This window comes from Sabethes cyaneus, chromosome 1, assembly GCF_943734655.1.
Source record: "Sabethes cyaneus chromosome 1, idSabCyanKW18_F2, whole genome shotgun sequence".
Classification (NCBI taxonomy): Eukaryota; Metazoa; Arthropoda; class Insecta; order Diptera; family Culicidae; genus Sabethes; species Sabethes cyaneus.
The window spans coordinates 95,033,817-95,055,969 of NC_071353.1; the positions used below are offsets into that span (position 1 = coordinate 95,033,817).

General features: G+C 42.1%; 2 protein-coding genes across 2 annotated transcripts; both read right to left on the reverse strand.

Moving 5' to 3' along the window:
• Positions 1-12,428: 12,428 nt before the first annotated feature.
• Positions 12,429-12,998, reverse strand: LOC128745970 (uncharacterized). The gene has a single exon (XM_053843026.1). The coding sequence runs from the start codon at positions 12,996-12,998 to the stop codon at positions 12,429-12,431; it is 570 nt and encodes a 189-aa protein (XP_053699001.1).
• A 735-nt stretch (positions 12,999-13,733) lies between these two features.
• Positions 13,734-14,870, reverse strand: LOC128745971 (uncharacterized). The gene has a single exon (XM_053843027.1). It carries the CDS (start codon positions 14,868-14,870, stop codon positions 13,734-13,736), a length of 1,137 nt encoding a protein of 378 aa, XP_053699002.1.
• Positions 14,871-22,153: the final 7,283 nt, after the last annotated feature.

Consider the following 22,153-nt stretch of genomic DNA (forward strand, 5'->3'; position numbering starts at 1 on the left):
TGTCTGTCTGTCTGTCTGTCTGTCTGTCTGTCTGTCTGTCTGTCTGTCTGTCTGTCTGTCTGTCTGTCTGTCTGTCTGTCTGTCTGTCTGTCTGTCTGTCTGTCTGTCTGTCTGTCTGTCTGTCTGTCTGTCTGTCTGTCTGTCTGTCTGTCTGTCTGTCTGTCTGTCTGTCTGTCTGTCTGTCTGTCTGTCTGTCTGTCTGTCTGTCTGTCTGTCTGTCTGTCTGTCTGTCTGTCTGTCTGTCTGTCTGTCTGTCTGTCTGTCTGTCTGTCTGTCTGTCTGTCTGTCTGTCTGTCTGTCTGTCTGTCTGTCTGTCTGTCTGTCTGTCTGTCTGTCTGTCTGTCTGTCTGTCTGTCTGTCTGTCTGTCTGTCTGTCTGTCTGTCTGTCTGTCTGTCTGTCTGTCTGTCTGTCTGTCTGTCTGTCTGTCTGTCTGTCTGTCTGTCTGTCTGTCTGTCTGTCTGTCTGTCTGTCTGTCTGTCTGTCTGTCTGTCTGTCTGTCTGTCTGTCTGTCTGTCTGTCTGTCTGTCTGTCTGTCTGTCTGTCTGTCTGTCTGTCTGTCTGTCTGTCTGTCTGTCTGTCTGTCTGTCTGTCTGTCTGTCTGTCTGTCTGTCTGTCTGTCTGTCTGTCTGTCTGTCTGTCTGTCTGTCTGTCTGTCTGTCTGTCTGTCTGTCTGTCTGTCTGTCTGTCTGTCTGTCTGTCTGTCTGTCTGTCTGTCTGTCTGTCTGTCTGTCTGTCTGTCTGTCTGTCTGTCTGTCTGTCTGTCTGTCTGTCTGTCTGTCTGTCTGTCTGTCTGTCTGTCTGTCTGTCTGTCTGTCTGTCTGTCTGTCTGTCTGTCTGTCTGTCTGTCTGTCTGTCTGTCTGTCTGTCTGTCTGTCTGTCTGTCTGTCTGTCTGTCTGTCTGTCTGTCTGTCTGTCTGTCTGTCTGTCTGTCTGTCTGTCTGTCTGTCTGTCTGTCTGTCTGTCTGTCTGTCTGTCTGTCTGTCTGTCTGTCTGTCTGTCTGTCTGTCTGTCTGTCTGTCTGTCTGTCTGTCTGTCTGTCTGTCTGTCTGTCTGTCTGTCTGTCTGTCTGTCTGTCTGTCTGTCTGTCTGTCTGTCTGTCTGTCTGTCTGTCTGTCTGTCTGTCTGTCTGTCTGTCTGTCTGTCTGTCTGTCTGTCTGTCTGTCTGTCTGTCTGTCTGTCTGTCTGTCTGTCTGTCTGTCTGTCTGTCTGTCTGTCTGTCTGTCTGTCTGTCTGTCTGTCTGTCTGTCTGTCTGTCTGTCTGTCTGTCTGTCTGTCTGTCTGTCTGTCTGTCTGTCTGTCTGTCTGTCTGTCTGTCTGTCTGTCTGTCTGTCTGTCTGTCTGTCTGTCTGTCTGTCTGTCTGTCTGTCTGTCTGTCTGTCTGTCTGTCTGTCTGTCTGTCTGTCTGTCTGTCTGTCTGTCTGTCTGTCTGTCTGTCTGTCTGTCTGTCTGTCTGTCTGTCTGTCTGTCTGTCTGTCTGTCTGTCTGTCTGTCTGTCTGTCTGTCTGTCTGTCTGTCTGTCTGTCTGTCTGTCTGTCTGTCTGTCTGTCTGTCTGTCTGTCTGTCTGTCTGTCTGTCTGTCTGTCTGTCTGTCTGTCTGTCTGTCTGTCTGTCTGTCTGTCTGTCTGTCTGTCTGTCTGTCTGTCTGTCTGTCTGTCTGTCTGTCTGTCTGTCTGTCTGTCTGTCTGTCTGTCTGTCTGTCTGTCTGTCTGTCTGTCTGTCTGTCTGTCTGTCTGTCTGTCTGTCTGTCTGTCTGTCTGTCTGTCTGTCTGTCTGTCTGTCTGTCTGTCTGTCTGTCTGTCTGTCTGTCTGTCTGTCTGTCTGTCTGTCTGTCTGTCTGTCTGTCTGTCTGTCTGTCTGTCTGTCTGTCTGTCTGTCTGTCTGTCTGTCTGTCTGTCTGTCTGTCTGTCTGTCTGTCTGTCTGTCTGTCTGTCTGTCTGTCTGTCTGTCTGTCTGTCTGTCTGTCTGTCTGTCTGTCTGTCTGTCTGTCTGTCTGTCTGTCTGTCTGTCTGTCTGTCTGTCTGTCTGTCTGTCTGTCTGTCTGTCTGTCTGTCTGTCTGTCTGTCTGTCTGTCTGTCTGTCTGTCTGTCTGTCTGTCTGTCTGTCTGTCTGTCTGTCTGTCTGTCTGTCTGTCTGTCTGTCTGTCTGTCTGTCTGTCTGTCTGTCTGTCTGTCTGTCTGTCTGTCTGTCTGTCTGTCTGTCTGTCTGTCTGTCTGTCTGTCTGTCTGTCTGTCTGTCTGTCTGTCTGTCTGTCTGTCTGTCTGTCTGTCTGTCTGTCTGTCTGTCTGTCTGTCTGTCTGTCTGTCTGTCTGTCTGTCTGTCTGTCTGTCTGTCTGTCTGTCTGTCTGTCTGTCTGTCTGTCTGTCTGTCTGTCTGTCTGTCTGTCTGTCTGTCTGTCTGTCTGTCTGTCTGTCTGTCTGTCTGTCTGTCTGTCTGTCTGTCTGTCTGTCTGTCTGTCTGTCTGTCTGTCTGTCTGTCTGTCTGTCTGTCTGTCTGTCTGTCTGTCTGTCTGTCTGTCTGTCTGTCTGTCTGTCTGTCTGTCTGTCTGTCTGTCTGTCTGTCTGTCTGTCTGTCTGTCTGTCTGTCTGTCTGTCTGTCTGTCTGTCTGTCTGTCTGTCTGTCTGTCTGTCTGTCTGTCTGTCTGTCTGTCTGTCTGTCTGTCTGTCTGTCTGTCTGTCTGTCTGTCTGTCTGTCTGTCTGTCTGTCTGTCTGTCTGTCTGTCTGTCTGTCTGTCTGTCTGTCTGTCTGTCTGTCTGTCTGTCTGTCTGTCTGTCTGTCTGTCTGTCTGTCTGTCTGTCTGTCTGTCTGTCTGTCTGTCTGTCTGTCTGTCTGTCTGTCTGTCTGTCTGTCTGTCTGTCTGTCTGTCTGTCTGTCTGTCTGTCTGTCTGTCTGTCTGTCTGTCTGTCTGTCTGTCTGTCTGTCTGTCTGTCTGTCTGTCTGTCTGTCTGTCTGTCTGTCTGTCTGTCTGTCTGTCTGTCTGTCTGTCTGTCTGTCTGTCTGTCTGTCTGTCTGTCTGTCTGTCTGTCTGTCTGTCTGTCTGTCTGTCTGTCTGTCTGTCTGTCTGTCTGTCTGTCTGTCTGTCTGTCTGTCTGTCTGTCTGTCTGTCTGTCTGTCTGTCTGTCTGTCTGTCTGTCTGTCTGTCTGTCTGTCTGTCTGTCTGTCTGTCTGTCTGTCTGTCTGTCTGTCTGTCTGTCTGTCTGTCTGTCTGTCTGTCTGTCTGTCTGTCTGTCTGTCTGTCTGTCTGTCTGTCTGTCTGTCTGTCTGTCTGTCTGTCTGTCTGTCTGTCTGTCTGTCTGTCTGTCTGTCTGTCTGTCTGTCTGTCTGTCTGTCTGTCTGTCTGTCTGTCTGTCTGTCTGTCTGTCTGTCTGTCTGTCTGTCTGTCTGTCTGTCTGTCTGTCTGTCTGTCTGTCTGTCTGTCTGTCTGTCTGTCTGTCTGTCTGTCTGTCTGTCTGTCTGTCTGTCTGTCTGTCTGTCTGTCTGTCTGTCTGTCTGTCTGTCTGTCTGTCTGTCTGTCTGTCTGTCTGTCTGTCTGTCTGTCTGTCTGTCTGTCTGTCTGTCTGTCTGTCTGTCTGTCTGTCTGTCTGTCTGTCTGTCTGTCTGTCTGTCTGTCTGTCTGTCTGTCTGTCTGTCTGTCTGTCTGTCTGTCTGTCTGTCTGTCTGTCTGTCTGTCTGTCTGTCTGTCTGTCTGTCTGTCTGTCTGTCTGTCTGTCTGTCTGTCTGTCTGTCTGTCTGTCTGTCTGTCTGTCTGTCTGTCTGTCTGTCTGTCTGTCTGTCTGTCTGTCTGTCTGTCTGTCTGTCTGTCTGTCTGTCTGTCTGTCTGTCTGTCTGTCTGTCTGTCTGTCTGTCTGTCTGTCTGTCTGTCTGTCTGTCTGTCTGTCTGTCTGTCTGTCTGTCTGTCTGTCTGTCTGTCTGTCTGTCTGTCTGTCTGTCTGTCTGTCTGTCTGTCTGTCTGTCTGTCTGTCTGTCTGTCTGTCTGTCTGTCTGTCTGTCTGTCTGTCTGTCTGTCTGTCTGTCTGTCTGTCTGTCTGTCTGTCTGTCTGTCTGTCTGTCTGTCTGTCTGTCTGTCTGTCTGTCTGTCTGTCTGTCTGTCTGTCTGTCTGAACAAAAGAGCAAAGTTACCAGTGAGCCGTTCGCCTATTGCTGCCAAAGAAAAATTACGCTACGTATTATTACTGTAGCATTGGTGATGGATAAATTTGTGTTGCTCAGATGCAAAAGATGTTACTAAAACTCTTTCATTTGATTAAATCCAATTTCATTCATTTTGACGCTTGGCCGAACACATTTACTTGGAGCTAGTATATTTGTTGGCTGCAACCAGCGCAACAAGCGTCCAGCAGCAACAAGCGAACAAAACCACGACAGGTGATCGGTTAAAATTATTTGATAAGAAGCGAACATTAGAATCAATCTAAATTAAATAGAGTTAAAATCAGTGAGCAAAAATTCCTCATATCTTCATGAACATATGTTTCGTTCTTAAAAGAACGGTTTCTCGACGTGATATGCTGAAAATTTAAACCTTCTTTTCCGTCTTCTTGGGCAGCAACAAAACAGTTTGGATGTTCGCAAAGACACTTCTCACGGGACAGCAATTTGTTCAACTCTCCGTTGTTGCGGATGGCCAGCTGCAAGTGACGATAATTCTGATCGTTTCATTGTCGCGAGCAGCATATGTCCTCCCAATTCTAGAACATCAGCAGCCAGATATTCCTTCACGGCAGCGAAACGAGTGCTCCAGCTCCAACACCTCGCTTGGTGAATTTGCATGTCTTGTTGCCTTATCCGTGGGAAGCAGCAACAGCTGAAGCTCAACCATTTTTGATCGGATTCTATAGGGCGTAAATTAAATACAATCATAAGGAAGCTTAACCCATAGTTTATATCGTATATATTTCTGTCATCCGTGCTAGGGAAGCACTGACGAGGGAAGGCAAAAATATGAAAATAATTCAAATTTTCAAAATCAATTCAAAAACAAAAATTTTTCAGATTCAATTTCAAAAACAAAATCAATAGTTTTCTATATTTTTAATATTCTCAATCGATTTCACGATCAATTGGTGTAAATATCTTGGAAATCTATTGAAAATTGACTGAATTATAAGCCGAAGCGTGAAAACGCGTTTCTACTTTGATGACGTCAGTTGATTAGTTCTCGAGTTATGAGGAAATTTGTATTTCGTTTGTATAGGAGCCCCCCCTCTTAAAGTGGGGAGGGGTTCCAATTCACCATAGGAAATATTCATGCCCTAGAAAACTTTCATATGCCAAATATGGTTCCATTTGCTTGATTGATTCTCGAGTTATGAGGAAATTTGCATTTCATTTGTATAGGAGCCCCCCTTCCTAAAGTGGGGAGGGGTCCCAATTCATCATAGAAAAAAAATTTGTCTCCAAAAACACCCACATGCCAAATTTTGACCCATTTGCTTGATTAGTTCTCGAGTTATGAGGAAATTTGTATTTCGTTTGTTTAGGAGCCCCCCATCTTAAAGTGGGGAGGGGTCCTTATTTACAAAAAGAAATTTGTCTCCAGAAACACCCACATGCCAAATTTGGTTCCATTTGCTTAATTACTTCTAGAGTTATGAGGAAAATTGTGTTTCTTTGGTACAGGAGCCCCCCCTCTTAAAGTGGGGAGGGGTCCTAATTTACTATAGAAAATATTCTTGCCCTCGAAAACCTTCACATGCCAAATTTGGTTCCATTTGCTTGATTAGTTCTCGAGTTATGAGGAAATTTGTATGGAAGCCCCCCTTTTAAAGAGGAGAGGAGTTATAATTCCCCTTCTCAATTTACCATAGAATAAATTCTTGTCACCGAAAACACCCACATGTCAAATTTTGTTCTATTTGCTTGATTAGTTGTCAAGTTATGCAGAAATTTGCGTTTCATTTGTATGGGAGCCCCCCCTCTTAGTGGGGGGAGGGGTTTCTAACCATCACTAAAACCTTTCCTGGCCCCAAAAAACCTCTACATGCATATTTTCATGCCGATTGGTTCAGTAGTTTTCGATTCTATAAGGAACATACGGACAGACAGACAGACAGACAGACAGACAGACAGAAATCCTTCTTTATAGGTATCCAGCTTTTTACGCGCTATAATGGAGGACGCTATAAATTGTGTTCGTAATATGCGAACAATCTTTTTGACAACTCTGCATACATCAAAACTGGGCACTCTTCTCCTGTACGGCAGTATTGCTCTTTCTTTCGTTTACGCAAAAGAAGGAAGGCAATAGTTTTGTTTACATTTCGCACAGTTTTGCTTTCCTTCTTTGACGTAAACGAAAGAAAGAGCACGGTAGTGTTGCAAGAGAAGAGTGCCAGATTTGATGTATGCAGAGTTGTCGAAAAGATTGTTCGCATATCACGAACACAATTTATAGCGGCCACCATTATAGCGCGTAAAAAGCTGGATAGATATGGTTCTGTATCGATACGCATGTTTGCCGTTGTATTGGAAGTGTAGTGAAAAGATGTACTGTTGATAAAATGGGATTGAATTGGTAAAATCCCTTCAACGTGGAGGAACGATTGGTAATAAAAACAATCTTTAATTTCTGTAAGGTAGCAGGAAAGCAATTTATGTTCTTGATTTTGTTAAATTGTTTCCATATGCACATAGAAATAGCTCTGAAATCTATTGAGGATTGAACGTTTACAATGTTACTACTTTGATAAATGTTACATACAACGCATGTAGCATGTATATATGCTGCATATAGTATATATACATATAGAATCGTATGATTACATGCATGGATGCATGCTACCATCACTACAAAGAGATTTACGTAGTCCTGCGTCATCTACATATGCGGTCGTGTCTTGTACACAGCCCCTCTGATTTTTTTTATTTCAGATTATGATTTTGCAGTCTTTTCCGCTTATTTTGATACTAATTTTGTAATGATCCGACCACGGGAAGTGGACAAAAACGATCTAACACTTAAGCATTCCAGTGCGGCGTTGAACAACTTCAACGGAATAAAACGCCGCTTCTGTAAAAACACGATTTTCAAACTTTTTCTCAGAAACTGCACAACGTGTCGGAACAACTTTTTTTGTTGGTAGAAGTTTGGCGAAGTCTTTTACAACTTTTGAGCTCTGTAAACGAAACACAGCCAGAGAAAAAGGAAAAAGAATATTTTTTAAAACGGTAGTTCCTTTACAATTGACGAAGGGACGGTAGAAGAAAGTAATGAAATTTTTAGAGTGAGGCAGAAAGAGGCGCTGGACAAAAGGAGAATGCACAACCCCCTATTAAGCGAGCGACGTATCTTTAAACTTTACCATCAGGCCTCAGATTATAGCTTGATTCGACACATGCACCTTCCAGCATTGGACAAAAGGTAAGAGTCACATCGACTGCTTGTTAAGCGTAGCTACTAATAACCCCCCCCCCCCCCCTCCCCACCTCTCTGTCATCTTTCCTCTATTTCCATTCTCTAAAAAATTTCATTACTTTCTTCTACCATTCCTTCGTCAATTGTAAAGGAACTACCGTTTCAAAAAAATATTCTTTTTCCTTTTTCTCTGGCTGTGTTTCGTTAAAAATATTAATTATATATGCTTGACCTCATTTCAAGGTCAAGACAAAAACACTAGGTTGGTCTAAGGAAAAAGAAGACAAATTTTTATTTTTCAGACATCTTCTTTTTCTCAAATTGTGTTTAGTTTACTAAGGTCAAAAGTTATAAAAGTCTTCGCCAAGCTTTTATCAATAAAACCAAAAAAATTCGTTTCAATACGTTGTGCAGTTACTGAAAAAAAGGTACATACAGTTTGAAAACCGTGTTCCTACAGGAGCGGCGTTTTATTCCGGCGAGGTTGTTCCACGCCGCAGTGGAATGCTTATGTGTTCGATCGTTTTTCGGTCACTTCCCACGGTCGGATCATTACAAAATTAGTATCAAAATAAACTAAAAAGACTGCAAAATCAAAATTGAAAATAAAAAATTTGAGTTTTTCAAAAAATTTAGTCCCTTATATCTCCTTAAAAAGAAATGAAAACCGGGAAGCAAGAGAGAAGTTTGACAGAAAACGTCATTCTGAAGTTCGTTTACGTTAGTTGTTTTCGGCACGTGATAACACTCAGGGTACAGCTACACAACAGTTTGATTGAATCTAAATTAAAGGTACATTATAAAAATGAATTTACAAAACGGGTTTACTATGTGCTGTCAACATTTTGACTCGCATTTTTGTCAATGTAGGGCTACATCGTCGGCGTGGGTGGGAAAAAGGACCCAGGCGGCGCGCCGGTTCTAAATCATCGGCGGTTGCGGTGCGTGCAATAGTGTCGGCGGTGGCGGCGTACAGGAGTAGTTGGATGGGTTCATGTCCTTGGGTACGAAAGTAACCCCGTTGGCTTTGTACTACTCCAGGACATCCTTTGAATAGTGGCACGAAGCTAGATCCGACCAGAAGATCATGTTGCTTCCAGGGCTTGAAAAGGGATCGCAAGTTGAATGTGACTGCCGTGAATGCGAACTTTCCGCATTCAAACTCCGCTTTTTGAACGATCATTTGACTGTTTTTCTTATCCAGTCAATCTGCCGCTTGTGCTGCTGCCGTCTTACAATTCATGCGGCATCTCAGCAAAAGCAAACAGTCAATCTCCCGTTTTGCTTTGCAAAACGTTTTAGAACGCGTTCATTCTGTTGCATGCATTCGGCGTTTGACTGAGCAAACTGCCAGTTGTGTTATGCATAGCGTTCGTATTCCACCTCTAAACGGACGGTGTGAACTTGAACGCGCGTTGGTGTGACTGCGGTAGAAAAAAAGGATCGGTCGAAGCCCTGGATGCTTCAACAGAAGAAGGAGACGCTTCTGTAGACACTCCTTGAGGTAGATCTGTCCGTTTACAGTCCCGGCAATTACGAACGGCACACTCCATTTGCCACATGAGCAGATCGCTTGCCAAACCATGTATTTCTCAGCAAACTGATAGCGCAAAGGATCCGATTCGTTCGGACAGTCTTGTTGAAAGAGAACACTTTGGTTTCTATGATAGAAACTACACTTCTGTAGACTAAAAAACTTTATTCCGTGACTTGACGAAAGCGAGTGTATTTATCGCGACGGTTTGGTTACAACTAACTGGTACATCTATGTACTACATTCGGCTGGCCGGCGAGACCGAAATGATAGAGATCAAAGAGAAACTCTACACTGCTGATAGTGATCGGTACTGATAAAGGACAGAATGAATCAAGCGTGAGATAAAAAGGGACCTAATTATCAGCGTTCGTGTGGATCGTGTTGGGGGTGTTCAAGTAATTTAGTGCCTATCTAATACTCTCGCAAACATGCCGGCCGCCTTGAAATCTCTCAGATTTCAATCTAAAACTACTGTCTTACTCTAACTGATTAGTGAACAAATTTTCTTATATACTAGTGCACTATTTGGGATTTTTGCTTTGTATATACCGATCGCCTGGTTGATCGACTACATACTGCATACTGATCAGACGGTGGTTTTATTATTCTGTTACAGCTGATTCTGCTTGGTGCGATCATCTGCTACTGTGAGCGATTGTGATTCGATTCGTTGTAAACATTAGACTGCGACTGCTGCTGATCTGTGGTGCCGATGCATTCGACTGCAGGAGAAATGCATTCGACGGTCATGGTTGATATTGTTTCTGATAGATTGCTACGTTGTAGAATGGTGACGACCTTCCGTCGACGGTCTGCTGTTTTGACATTCGTCGACTGGGATTGGAACATACTGCTGCTTCGACTTCCGACTGCTTCGGGGTTCGATGTTGCGCGCTGGCTAGATTGCCTTATGATCGACCGATGGATTGGTTGGACTGACGGGGATGGTTACGACAGGTTGCGGTTGCGACCTGATCCTCTGCTGAATCCAGTCCCCGATGGTAGTGCGATGATGCTCTGAATCAAATGAGAGGGTGCTTTTTAAACTGAATTTGTAAACAAAAAACCCGAATTAATCCACCTAGCGGTGTGACCTAGCCTTTCTACTGGCGCAATAATTATATTTTAATTTCTCAGGAACATCTATAATTAACTTGACTATATTTTTAAATATCCGTTCCTTATTTTTCAAGATCCACAAATAACTGAGTAGAGCATTATATATGAAAAATGAAAAAAAGAGAAATTGGACTTATTCTTAGTTGGCGCTCTTTCAGTTAATTATTTTTGCAAGAAAATCAAAACTTGAGCTTCTTTTGAATAAACTTTAATGAAAAAATAGTCATTAGCTTGATCGTATCGTTTATATGATATTGCCCGTTAGATGTTTTAGGAAACGATAAGATCAAAGAAACAAAATCAGCGCCATAAACATGCTTGAGGATGGAAAATATGATCGATAGAATTTTCGACGCTTGTTATTTTTGCTGGTATGAGTGGACCCATATTTATTCGTATTCGTAAATCGTACAGGATTATTAGTGTCCTTTCTTTCTGTTTTTCATATAAAATTTCTAAGCTCTAGCATCTATTGATTGGAAAAGCATCTATTGATGCGCAAAATTTGTTTGCAATTCGTATAAATTCATTTGGGAAAATCAACTCATTAGTATTTTTAATACTATACACCACTATACCTATATGATTAAATGAAATACTTATCTTCGCTTTTTGTCTTGCTCGTTCGATTGCAAGTGAAGAAAATGACAATTAAAATGTTTCTCGCTCTTCTTGAATTTCTATACAAATTTTAAAATTGTAAATCGCATCTACATACATACACACATACACGCATACATCTATACATACATACATACATACATACATACATACATACATACATAGACGCATGCATGCATACGTACACATGCATAATACATACATTGAATACAATCGACCCTTGATTAATTTATTTCGATTTTATACATTTTAACGGTTTAATATACGGCACTTAAGTGTTAAAGTTTGAATAACTTTTGAATCAATCGTCCGATTTTCAGTAACTTAGTTTCGTTTTATAGATCTCAACAGTAACTTTCAAATGATAATAAATTGTAGGATGTATCGTATTGAATTAATGCTAATATGCAACAAAAAGCAGTTTTAAACACATTTTTTCCACATTTCTTTATGTAACTTTCAAACCACAAGCCCAATCGTCATGAAATCTTGAAGTTAAGGTTTTGAAAGACTTCCCTTTCATATGCAATCAATTTTGGTCAAATCGGTTAAGGGACCTATGAGATGATGAAATCCCATATTTTTCGTATTTTTATACATAACTTTTGAACTAAAAGTCCGATCAATATGAAATTAAATAGCAAACAATGGGACACCCAGACCTTTCATTTGACACTAGGATCATTAAAATCGGTCCAGCCATCTCTGGGAAACGTTGGCTTAATCAAAAGCGTTACAACACACACACACACACACACACACACACACACACACACACACACACACACACACACACACACACACACACACACACACACACACACACACACACACACACACACACACACACACACACACACACACACACACACACACACACACACACACACACACACACACACACACACACACACACACACACACACACACACACACACACACACACACACACACACACACACACACACACACACACGCCTTGAGGCCTCCGCTGACGCCCTACTGGCGCCCGATGATAGCTCCTTCCGCGGTGGAAGTGCTTTACTGACGAAACGTTGATGACTCGTGGATATCTGTCGGCGGCTGCGATGACTTCATATGGACGACTACTGCGATGAGACCGTTGAAACGGAATGGCCATTTCCGTCGACGATTATAGCGTAGTGTCCGGGAGATGGAATAGCGCTCTTCAACCTCCGGAATTGCGTCGACCGATTGTACCTCAAAATCATCAAACGTGGAACAGAATTTACCTTGCGTATTGTGAATTACAACCCTTTTGGCTGCATTAGCGACTAGCACCGACAACTGAACAGGCTGATTTACTCAGCTTAACTGCAACATGCATCATGCAATTATTGCAATCGAAGCAAGATAACGATACGACTGCGAATAAAATATTCCATTAACTTTTTGAAATATAAAACAATACATAACTTACTGGGGTGTGGAGGCCTTCCGGCCCCCACCGGTGGAGGAGACACTGTCTCCCCTTGGGTGAATTAGAAGGTGTCGGAGATAGGCAGTATACAGATTTTACTGATTGCTCGTCTGTAGCTGCCTTCCTTGGTTTGCACGGTCACTACTCGGACGTTGCCGTCACTTCCAGAGTTAATCTCAGTAACACGACCCAAGAGCCACTTGAGTGGCGGAAGATTTTCCTCTTTCAGAAGCACCATTGTTCCAACCTGAATATTATCCCGCTTCCTGGTCCACTTGGTTCGTTTGTGTAGATTGGAGAAGTATTGTGTCGACCACTTCTTCCATCTGGGCGGTGGTGATGCTAGCCAGCACTTCTCCTAAAGGTGAGCAAGCAGTAGCGCTGATGACAGCTCCAGTCGTGGAATTTTCTGCCGCTTTTTCTTCTTCTTTAACTTCTCGAGCTCCCAGAACTTGATGGCTTGCTCTTGAATGTCTGCCGAAGCGCAAATGTTGACGATGGAGCGGGGAACATTTATGGAGCCGCTCGCAACACGCCCGGAAACGACCCAACCGAACACAGTCTTTTGTATGGTGGGTCCTGTTTCTGTTGCCAGAATTTTTCCTTCCCTAAGTAGATCCAGATAGTACTCTGCCCCTATGATAATATCTATCGGACCTGATGCGTTGAATCCTGGATCTGCCAAAAACGATGAATCGGGCAGGTTCCATTCCGACAGGTTGAAACTCAAGGTAGGCAGCGATACCGTAAGCTTCGGAAGGACGTAAAACTGCATTTGTTCTTCGAAAGAACAGGTTTTGCGGGACCTCGGAGCTACTTCTGCGGCCACCAGCCTTGTGGACACATATTGGGAGGATCCGATTCCCTGAATGGAGAGGTACGTAGGAGTACCTCGGAACTTTAGTTTTCTCGAGAACTCCTTTGTCATAAGACAATGCTGGGAGCAGTAATCCAGCAATGCTCTTGCCAACAAACTGTTTTCGAAACGGTCTTTGATCTTAACGATAGCCGTTGACAATAGAATTCCCAGCTAACACCAACTCGTATATCAATGTACGCAAACTATCGTAAATATCTCCTAACAAACTCCAAATCGTAACTAAAGCTGTATAAAGTGTGATCAAACTGATTTTTTGTCGTATATAATGATAATGACTGACATACATACGATTTTCAGCACAAAATCGTAGAGTAGTATGGAGCAACTCGCGCTTAATCGGATATTATCGTATATAAATACTTATATTGTCGTAACGCTCAAAATTATTCGTAATCACGTATATCGCCTCCAAAATAGTACGGATATGCCAATTTTGTGCATGAAATACGATTTATTTAGCATGTATATCTGTACGTAATGCTGATTTTTTCCTTTTTTATACATATGAAAATGCTAGCTGGGTTTGATGTGGTGTAGAAGTTTCAGGAAGTGCAACATAAGTCTGACTGGTACGCCTATCGGTAGCATGACTATAACTGGTACTGGCTTGTAAGTCTGTATTGTGTGAATTGGATGTGTTTGCAAGTGCAGTGTATAACTGAGTGTGTGCTTGTTGGTTTGAGTGCTGCGGCTTGGGCTGTGCTTGTCGTGTAGTTGGGTTTGCTCTAAGAGGTTTCGTATGCGACAGACTCCTTTCTCGCAAGACCCAGCGTAATGACCAGGTTAGAGGCAGTTTCTGCAAAGCCTCGTCTTCATCACAGCCTCGGTTCGCTCCGATACGTTCATCCTCTGAAATTTCGTACACTGAAATGGTGAATGCCGGAGTTCTCCACAGAACGGGCATTTGTTAGCAACCTTAACAACGGAATGACAAGCTGATGATTTAAACTGTTGCGATTCAGCAGCGGACGTTTTCTGCGGAATCATGGACTGGAGAACTGAACACTGATTCCGAAGAAAGATGATCAACTCCTCGTACTTTGGAACGTCTTTGCTGTTGTGTTCAATTTCCCAATGACGATGTGTGGTTGCATCCAGCTTAGAGCACATCATATAAGCTAGAAGAGTACTCCAATTGGCAGTGTCTTGTCCCAGCTTGTCCAACATTTGTAAGTTTTTCTCAAACTCGCTCACTAGATAGTGTAATCCGTCGCACGTCTCCTTCCTGAGAGGTTCAAGCGAGAAGAGTGCATCTAAATGTGACTTGACGATTAGTTTTTTATTTTCGTACCATCTCTGAAGAGCCTTCCAGGCTACTTCGTAATTAGCAGCTGAGAGATCGATAGAATTTATTTCCTGAAGTGCATCTCCTGTAAGCGACGACTTGAGATATGTGAACTTGTTCATCGAGTTTAAGTTCGGGTTTTGCTCAATCAAGCTCAGAAAGGTATCACGGAAAACTATCCACTCGCGAGTTTTTCCGCTGAACGAAGGTAAACGGATTTCGGGGAGCTTGACCTTTGTGAACGATGCCGTTTGTTCTGCTTGGACATGATTCGCACCTATGGCTTGATGAGGTTCAGGTATAGGCCGTAGCTTCAGAAGCTGGGATTTCACAGCACAGTATTTATTCTCAAATTCGGTAAGCTGCTGTGTGTTTCTGTCATCGCGGATCTTTTTCGCCTCTTCTTTGGATACTTTCGAGCTACTTTCGATACTACTGGTCTCCTCACTCTCATCCAATATCAGCTCTATCGATTCACGAAGAGGGAAAAAATCCTTATAAGCTTCCTCGAGCACCTGCAATCGCACTTCAATTTCGCACTGATTACTGTCATGGTAATTTTTAATGAAAGTTTGCACCACAGCTAACTTATTCTGAATCGTGCGCAGTGTTCGTAAATCGTCATTCGAACTCATTTTTATCACGGGTAATGCCGCTGAAAGCCGAACAATTGAATAATTAACCACTAATCACTTTTACTGCAGTAATAGATGACTACTGAGTTGACAGATCGACTCTACGTTCCACCTACGCGACCTCGTGGTACAGAATAGTCCAAATTCTGCAACCCAATTGACAGCAACAGGGGAAGCAACCAACAGAGGAATCGACAGCAGCGGAACCCAGCAAATTCACATGCAAATCGTAATTTTTATTGACCAGTTTTGAATAATACGGTTGGCTACATGCAACAAGCCACCGTTAACATGCATAAACTTCCCTGGAATCCGGAATATCTGCCAAACATTACCTCCTCCGAATGGCGGCGGTCTTCTACGATGGCGCGGAATTACTCTTCATAATGGCGATGAATTCCTCTTCACAAAGGCGCTTTGTATTTCTGCGGGATGGCGTCCCAACGCGCACCGTGATGGCGTCGCAATATGCACCACGTTGTCACTGATCTATTGTTCCTTGTCAGCCACTCTGTTCATCCACATTTTCAGCAGTTATTTTAGTTCAATTTCTGATTGAACTGCACTTTTTGTTCGCATGCACTATTCACTTTCATCAGTCCAACGTTTCGAACTTGTCCGTGTTCGAACGATTGCTCAATATCTCGCAATTAAGGCGAGTTGCACAAAGTCATATTCAACAAGTGTCCGCGAATCGATCCTGTCTGGTGCCGGATGATCCGGTTCGAAGGACCAGAAATGATAGCGCAAAGGATCCGATTCGTTCGGACAGTCTTGTTGAAAGAGAACACTTTGGTTTCTATGATAGAAACTACACTTCCGTAGACTAAAAAACTTTATTGCGTGACTTAACGAAAGCGAGTGTATTTATCGCGACGGTTTGGTTACAACTAACTGGTACATCTATGTATTACATTCGGCTGGCCGGCGAGACCGAAATGATAGAGATCAAAGAGAAACTCTACACTGCTGATAGTGACCGGTACTGATAAAGGACAGAACGAATCAAGCGTGAGATAAAAAGGGACCTAATTACCAGCGATCGTGTGGATCGTGTTGGGGGTGTTCAAGTAATTTAGTGCCTATCTAATACTCTCGCAAACACAAACTTTGAAAGTTTTTTTTTATTAGATTATAGTCACTTTAGCAGCTTATGTCATTCGTGACTTACGCGGAATTGGGATTTAAGCCCGGGTCCTCGGCGGGAGAGGAGTGAATGCTAACCACTACGCCGGGACTGACCCCAACTTTGAAAGTTTCTGCTTCTTTACTTCCTCCGGAACATTAAACTTGTGCTGAGCGGTGATGTACAGTAGGCTCAAAAGTCCGCCTTGACGTTAGTCTTCAAAAAAATTGCATCAATTTTTGAGATTTGAAAAGCTTTTTTTCCAGTGAAGAAATTTATTTTTTCAGTATTTTTGACGTAGGACTACGTCTTACGGCAAGTTTTGAGATAGGGTGTCATTCCAAAAAATCGAAAAATGCGAGCGTCTCGAAAAATGATAGGTTTTGAACGCTATTAGCTCAGCGGTTTTCCGATCGATTTTCAATATTCTTACACCAATCGATCGGAAAATCTTCTAAGAATTGACCCAAATAAAGAAAAGTATGGATTCTTGATGTTGAAGTATTAAAAAATTGAAAATAATGAACCTATGTTTTACCTGAACTCTCGCTTCGTGATTGGTTGGAAGATTTTTTGCGATGATCTAAACCTATACCAATTTGATATCTGTGCCTGGGAAATAAGCCAAAACAAATGACAAAGTTGCCTCATTTCAATAAGATTTCTTAACACCACGGTTAAACCTAGACCATTTGATGTCCTTGCTTGGGAAGTACGCCAGAAAGAGTGATAAAACCCCCTCGTGCCAGCAGATTTCGTACGAACGCGATTAAACCTAGTCCAATTTGATGTCTGTGTTAGGAAAGTGTTGCAGAAAAAATGACACAAGTGCGTTGTCCCAACAGATCGCAAATTCTTTACTGCGAAACGATTAAACCTCGGCGAATTTGATATCTATGTTGGAAAAATGTGCTATAGCTGTAGTGTTCGGTTATAATACGACTCTGTATGAATACGCATGCTTGCCGTTTCATTAGAAGTGTAGTGAAAAAATGTGCTGTTGATAAAATAGGATTGAATTTGTGAAATCTCTTAAGGCATTTAATCGGATTTTCAAAATAAGAAAACTTTGAAAATCTCTTCGGAAGTGTTTTGTTTGAAATTTGGCGGCAGTACAATGTTGTGAAACATTTTGGTTATTGTAGATGAATTCAAAGGTTACAAAAAACTAAGTTGGATGATTTTTCAACGCCTAATAGGGAGAAATTACAGAAAAGCTCTCGATGCCATCTAGCGGAAAACAAAAAAAGAACTTCATTTTTTCTTTCCACAGACATTGTAATTTTCTTTTTCTTTAGTTGCTCGGAATGCGGAAAAAAGATAAGATAATTATTGGTAGAGAAGGAGATTCTAAGAATTTCTTTCCTTAAAGAAATTTTTGGGAAATTTTCTTAAAGCGAATTCGGTTGCAGGTGAGAGAAAAAGAAATATTTTCTTGTTATTGCTTATATAATTTATTACGTTTAATACGAAATTTCGTGCACGGACAAAACTTATAAGATTAAGGAGTCTAAAAACACGTACTGAAATTTCGAAAGAAGCCTTCCGAACATATTTCTTTCTGTGTCTAGCTATGTAAAAACCATGAAAATTTCAGCATAGCTGGGAAATTCATTTAATTTTTTAGTATGGTGGTTTTCGGTGACAATAGAAGAAATGTTTCCAATATTTATTTATAAGATACACAAAAATAAAAAATATCGGTAAAGCGCATCGGCTCTTTGTTCTCACTGATATTTTGTTCAAGCAGCAATCTTCACGCCTCCACAGCAAAGCAAAGCTTAGATGCTACATTCTGTTATCAAAACTTGACCTTCTATGTTTATGCGACAGAGTTTGCAACCAGCTGTTAGAGTTAGAGTTGAAGAGTGTGGAGCTAGTGTAACGATCCTATCTCTCAGCCTCTCCCAGCCAAGATTTTAGCATACGACAAATGGTTTATTAGATAAGCATTGTGCACTGAAGTCGCTTTTTACGCGACTATTTTTACGCGAATTTCGGAATTTACGCGGTTTTTTTACGCGAATTTCGGAATTTACGCGGTTTTTACGCGAATTTCGGAATTTACACGGATGTGCTCAAAACGTCTATTTTTTCGCGTAGTGTTGAAATCTACAAAGTTTTTTTTACACGAAATTTTGGTTTTTTTACGCGAATTTTGGAATTTACGCGGGACGTATCCTTCGCGTAAAAAGCGACTTGAGTGTACCTTGAGGCTAACTGGGAGGCTTCTCGCCTACCAAATATCGCTAAATCGAGATCCCGCTGAGTCATTTAAGAAAACCGCTAGATTCCCGCTAGCCGCTGCTGTTTGGTTTTTAAGTCCCGCTGTCCGAGTTGAAATCCCGCTAAAGCTAGCGGGAAAACCGCTGATCTGGCATCACTGGTTACTATCACTACAAAGAGACTTACGTAGTCCTGCGTCACCTATATATGTGGTCGTGTCTTGTACACAACCCCTCTGATTTTTTTATGAAAGTTTAGAACATTTTCTAAAAGTTAGCCATAGATCTTTTCTTTATAACTCCTATAATTTTCAATTTTAAAAAGTTACAATTTAAAAAAGAGAGAAGAAAGTTAGTCTGAACCAATTTGGAAAAACTAAGCATGCAAAGTTACTATTTACTACAGACGGTAGATAAAGTACAAACGCGCAAAGAGCGCGGCATAAAACATCAATCGAACCGTCAAATGAGCGAAGTAAACAAACTTGTGTTTCGTATAGGCAGGGAAGACTAAGTTTTGTAATCTACATGAAATGTTAAAACCTAAACTATTGATTTACTTGCAACATATGGATTAGTTACCCTCAATATATCATATAATGCTTTAAAAAATTCAATTGGCTTGTTCAATTGGCAAAATATGCGTCATCATTCGCCGAAGTTCCACGAAACATACCTCGCGATTCACGCAACTTACTGCTGATTGTAGGAAGATTGATCCAATTCTGATTGGTTGCCAAAACTGTTTAAATAAAATAAACAAAAAAAGTGTTGCCGAATTAGACAGTTTTTCTCTCGGCGCGTCTGTACTTTATCCACCGTCTGTACTATTTACATGAATTCTTTACATACACAAAGTATCATTAAATTCTGAGAGAGTGCTTTCGGCTCCATAGATAAGTTAGCACGCAATCCGTCTATTTTGTATCAACTTCTTCTTCAGCCGAGAGCCAAGGTGGCTCTCGCACCGTATTAAGAATTCCTCCCCATTGTACTTGGCCCTGGGCTACTCGTCGTCAATTGGTTGCGCGTCTCGACACACGCAAGTCGGCTTCAACCTGGTCGAGCTACATAGCACGTTGGGCCCCTCTTTTCCTTGAAGAGAACTGATATTACTACATAGTCGTCTGGCATCCTTGCGACGTGGCCGGCCCACCGTAGTATCCTGCCACTAGTGTACTACTGCCATAGTGCCTGCTACTCGTGGTTCATACGCCCACTCCACTCTCCGCTATCGTTCAAATACGGCATGTGCACGTACGTCTTCCGTAAGCAAAGCTACTGTCTCAAGTACGTAGTACGCTTTGTGCGGTGGCGGCGGCATCCTAGATCGAAACGTCTTGCACAGGGAAAAGTAGGCTCGACTTCCAGCTTCAATGTGTCATTGAATCTCCTTACTATTATTGTCGGCGGTGACCAGAGATCCCAAATATACGAACTAATCAACCACTTCCAGTTCATCGACATCAATAGTCATTGTCCATAAGAGGCAAACGTTGCGTTCTCTAAACCTCTTCCCACCAAAGGTTTGGATATTTGCCGCATTGATTTTTAACCCAATCATCCTAGCCTCTGTTTTTAGTTTGGTGCAGATTTCCTCCGCCGTCCCAAGGTTTCTAGTAATGATGTTGAGGTCGTCTGCGAAGGCTAGATGACTACTCTTGCTGAAGATCGTCCTTCCGTTTAGATGCCCGCTCGCCGGGACATACCTTCAATAGCAATGCTGAATAACATACAGGACAGTCGAACCCCTTGTCGCAACCTTCTGCGCGATTCGAAAGGACTCGAGAATGCCCCCAAAATTCTCACGTAGCACATCACTCACACTCAGGTAGTTTTGAAAATCAACCGCGTCAGTTTGTCGGGAAAATGCTACTCGTGCAGTGTCTGCTATAGCTGTTCGTGTATTTTGTATCAAATGTTCGGGACTTCAGTCAAAAAAAGAAGGTAAGCTTTACGCTAACGTTTCGATCAACTAAAAGTTCCTAGTTGAATAATTCAACCCAAATCTGAATCGAAAGTAGACGCCGAGAGTTCCTTTCTAGATGCGGCGAAAGCTGAGACAAGGTGACGGATTGTCCTGCATGCTTTCCAACATCGAAACTTATAATATAGAACTTTAAAAAAAATTGACGTCCAGATCCCCTTAAGTATGTTTGAAAGAATTTCGTATAACACTGCCAAACCACTGCTATCCCAAGTAACAATTTGGGTTTTATTACACTCTTATGATGGCATTTAAGATTAAAATTGGTCTTGAAAGCTATAATAAGAGTACAATAAAAATCACTTTGTTACTTGGGATATCGAATAGATTCAATATATTTATTAAGCTCTCTCTCTCTCTCTCTCTCTCTCTCTCTCTCTCTCTCTCTCTTTCTTTCTCTCTCTCCTCTTTCTGCCAGTATTTTTAGTTTTGTTTATGCTTGCCAAGTTTTGCTCAAAAAGGCGTCAAAACAAGAAGCATTTCGCGAGCGCGTTGTACTCTTCTACAAATTACACAAAGATCTCGGCAAAATTTTGCGGCTTTGACTATTTACCATATCCTAAGATCCCCAAGAACTGCTCGCAAGCAAAATAGTAGAAGACCAGCCAAAATTATGGACGCAGAACGACTTCGTTCTCTTTCTCGTGCCTTCAACAACAGTGATTCCGTGAGTCAACGGGATGCCGCAAAAAAATTCAATTGTTCCCACCAGTGCATCTACAAAACATTGTAAAGAGTTGGAATAAAGTGCCGAAAAAAGATAAAAGCCCAGGTATTCACTAAAGGATAGATTTTAATTATGAAATCCCAATGCCGCTAGTTGGTAAATAATTGTTCCGGAAAATGCTTTGTTTTGGACGACGAAGGTTACTTTCCGCTTTCGAAGACGCATGTTCCCGGAATTGAATAATACTATTCCATGGATAGTTCTACTGCATCTCCGAACATAAAATACAAGTTTGAGCAGAAAGTGATGCTGTACATTGCGTCACTTTCTGCTCTGGTTCAAGCCCTCTGGTTTGGCAATCAATCAAGATGTGTACCAATACAGAACGAAGCCCGTCCAGTTAGCTTCGGAGTACGACGCTGGCCTAACAAGCCAGTCGCCGTATGTTCGAACCTCGGCTGGGAGGTGCTGCTATATAGAGTCAGTAGGATCGTTGCACTAGCTCCGTATCTAGCTAGCATTTTCATGTGTACATAAAAGATAAAATTCAGCATTACGTACAAATATACATGCTAGTAAATCGTATTTAATGCGCAAAACTGGCATATCGGTACTATTTTGGTAGCGATATACGTAATTAGGAATAATAATTACCGTTCCGACTATATAAGTATTTATATACGATAATATCCGGCTAAGCGCGACTCGCTCCGTAATGCTATACGATTGTGTGCTGAAAATCGTATGTATTTCAGGTAGGGGTTATTTCTAATTCCCGTCGTAGTAAATAAAGCCATTATAATTTTCATCATTTGTTGGATGGATTTAATGAATACTCCAAAAGTTCTTGTGCTGATTTGACTAAAGCACACTTACCTTCCGATCCGTGAACTTTGAAATCATTGAAAAGCGATTATTAAGGCATATTATTGAAATTAAGCAACTGACTTTATTTCTTAAATTCGTCGTACCGTTTTAAAATCCGTTCATCAAAATTTTTCATCGTCCAAACTAAAAATCACAACAATGTTTACGAAGCTAACGCGCATGTATTTGTGTAGGACGGCATGACAAATGTTATTCTGCACAATTTCTGCAGGTCAGGCAAGTTTTCCTGGCTGTAGAATAACGACAATGCCTTGCGTGAGTTATTTTCATTTATGAATGTCGGAAATTAAAAAGATTAGTCCACATTTTCTTTTTTGTCGCACGAAAAAACGAAGGAAATTTGGCTGGTAGAACTTCTTTAATGATAAAAAATGATTGATTGCGTATGAT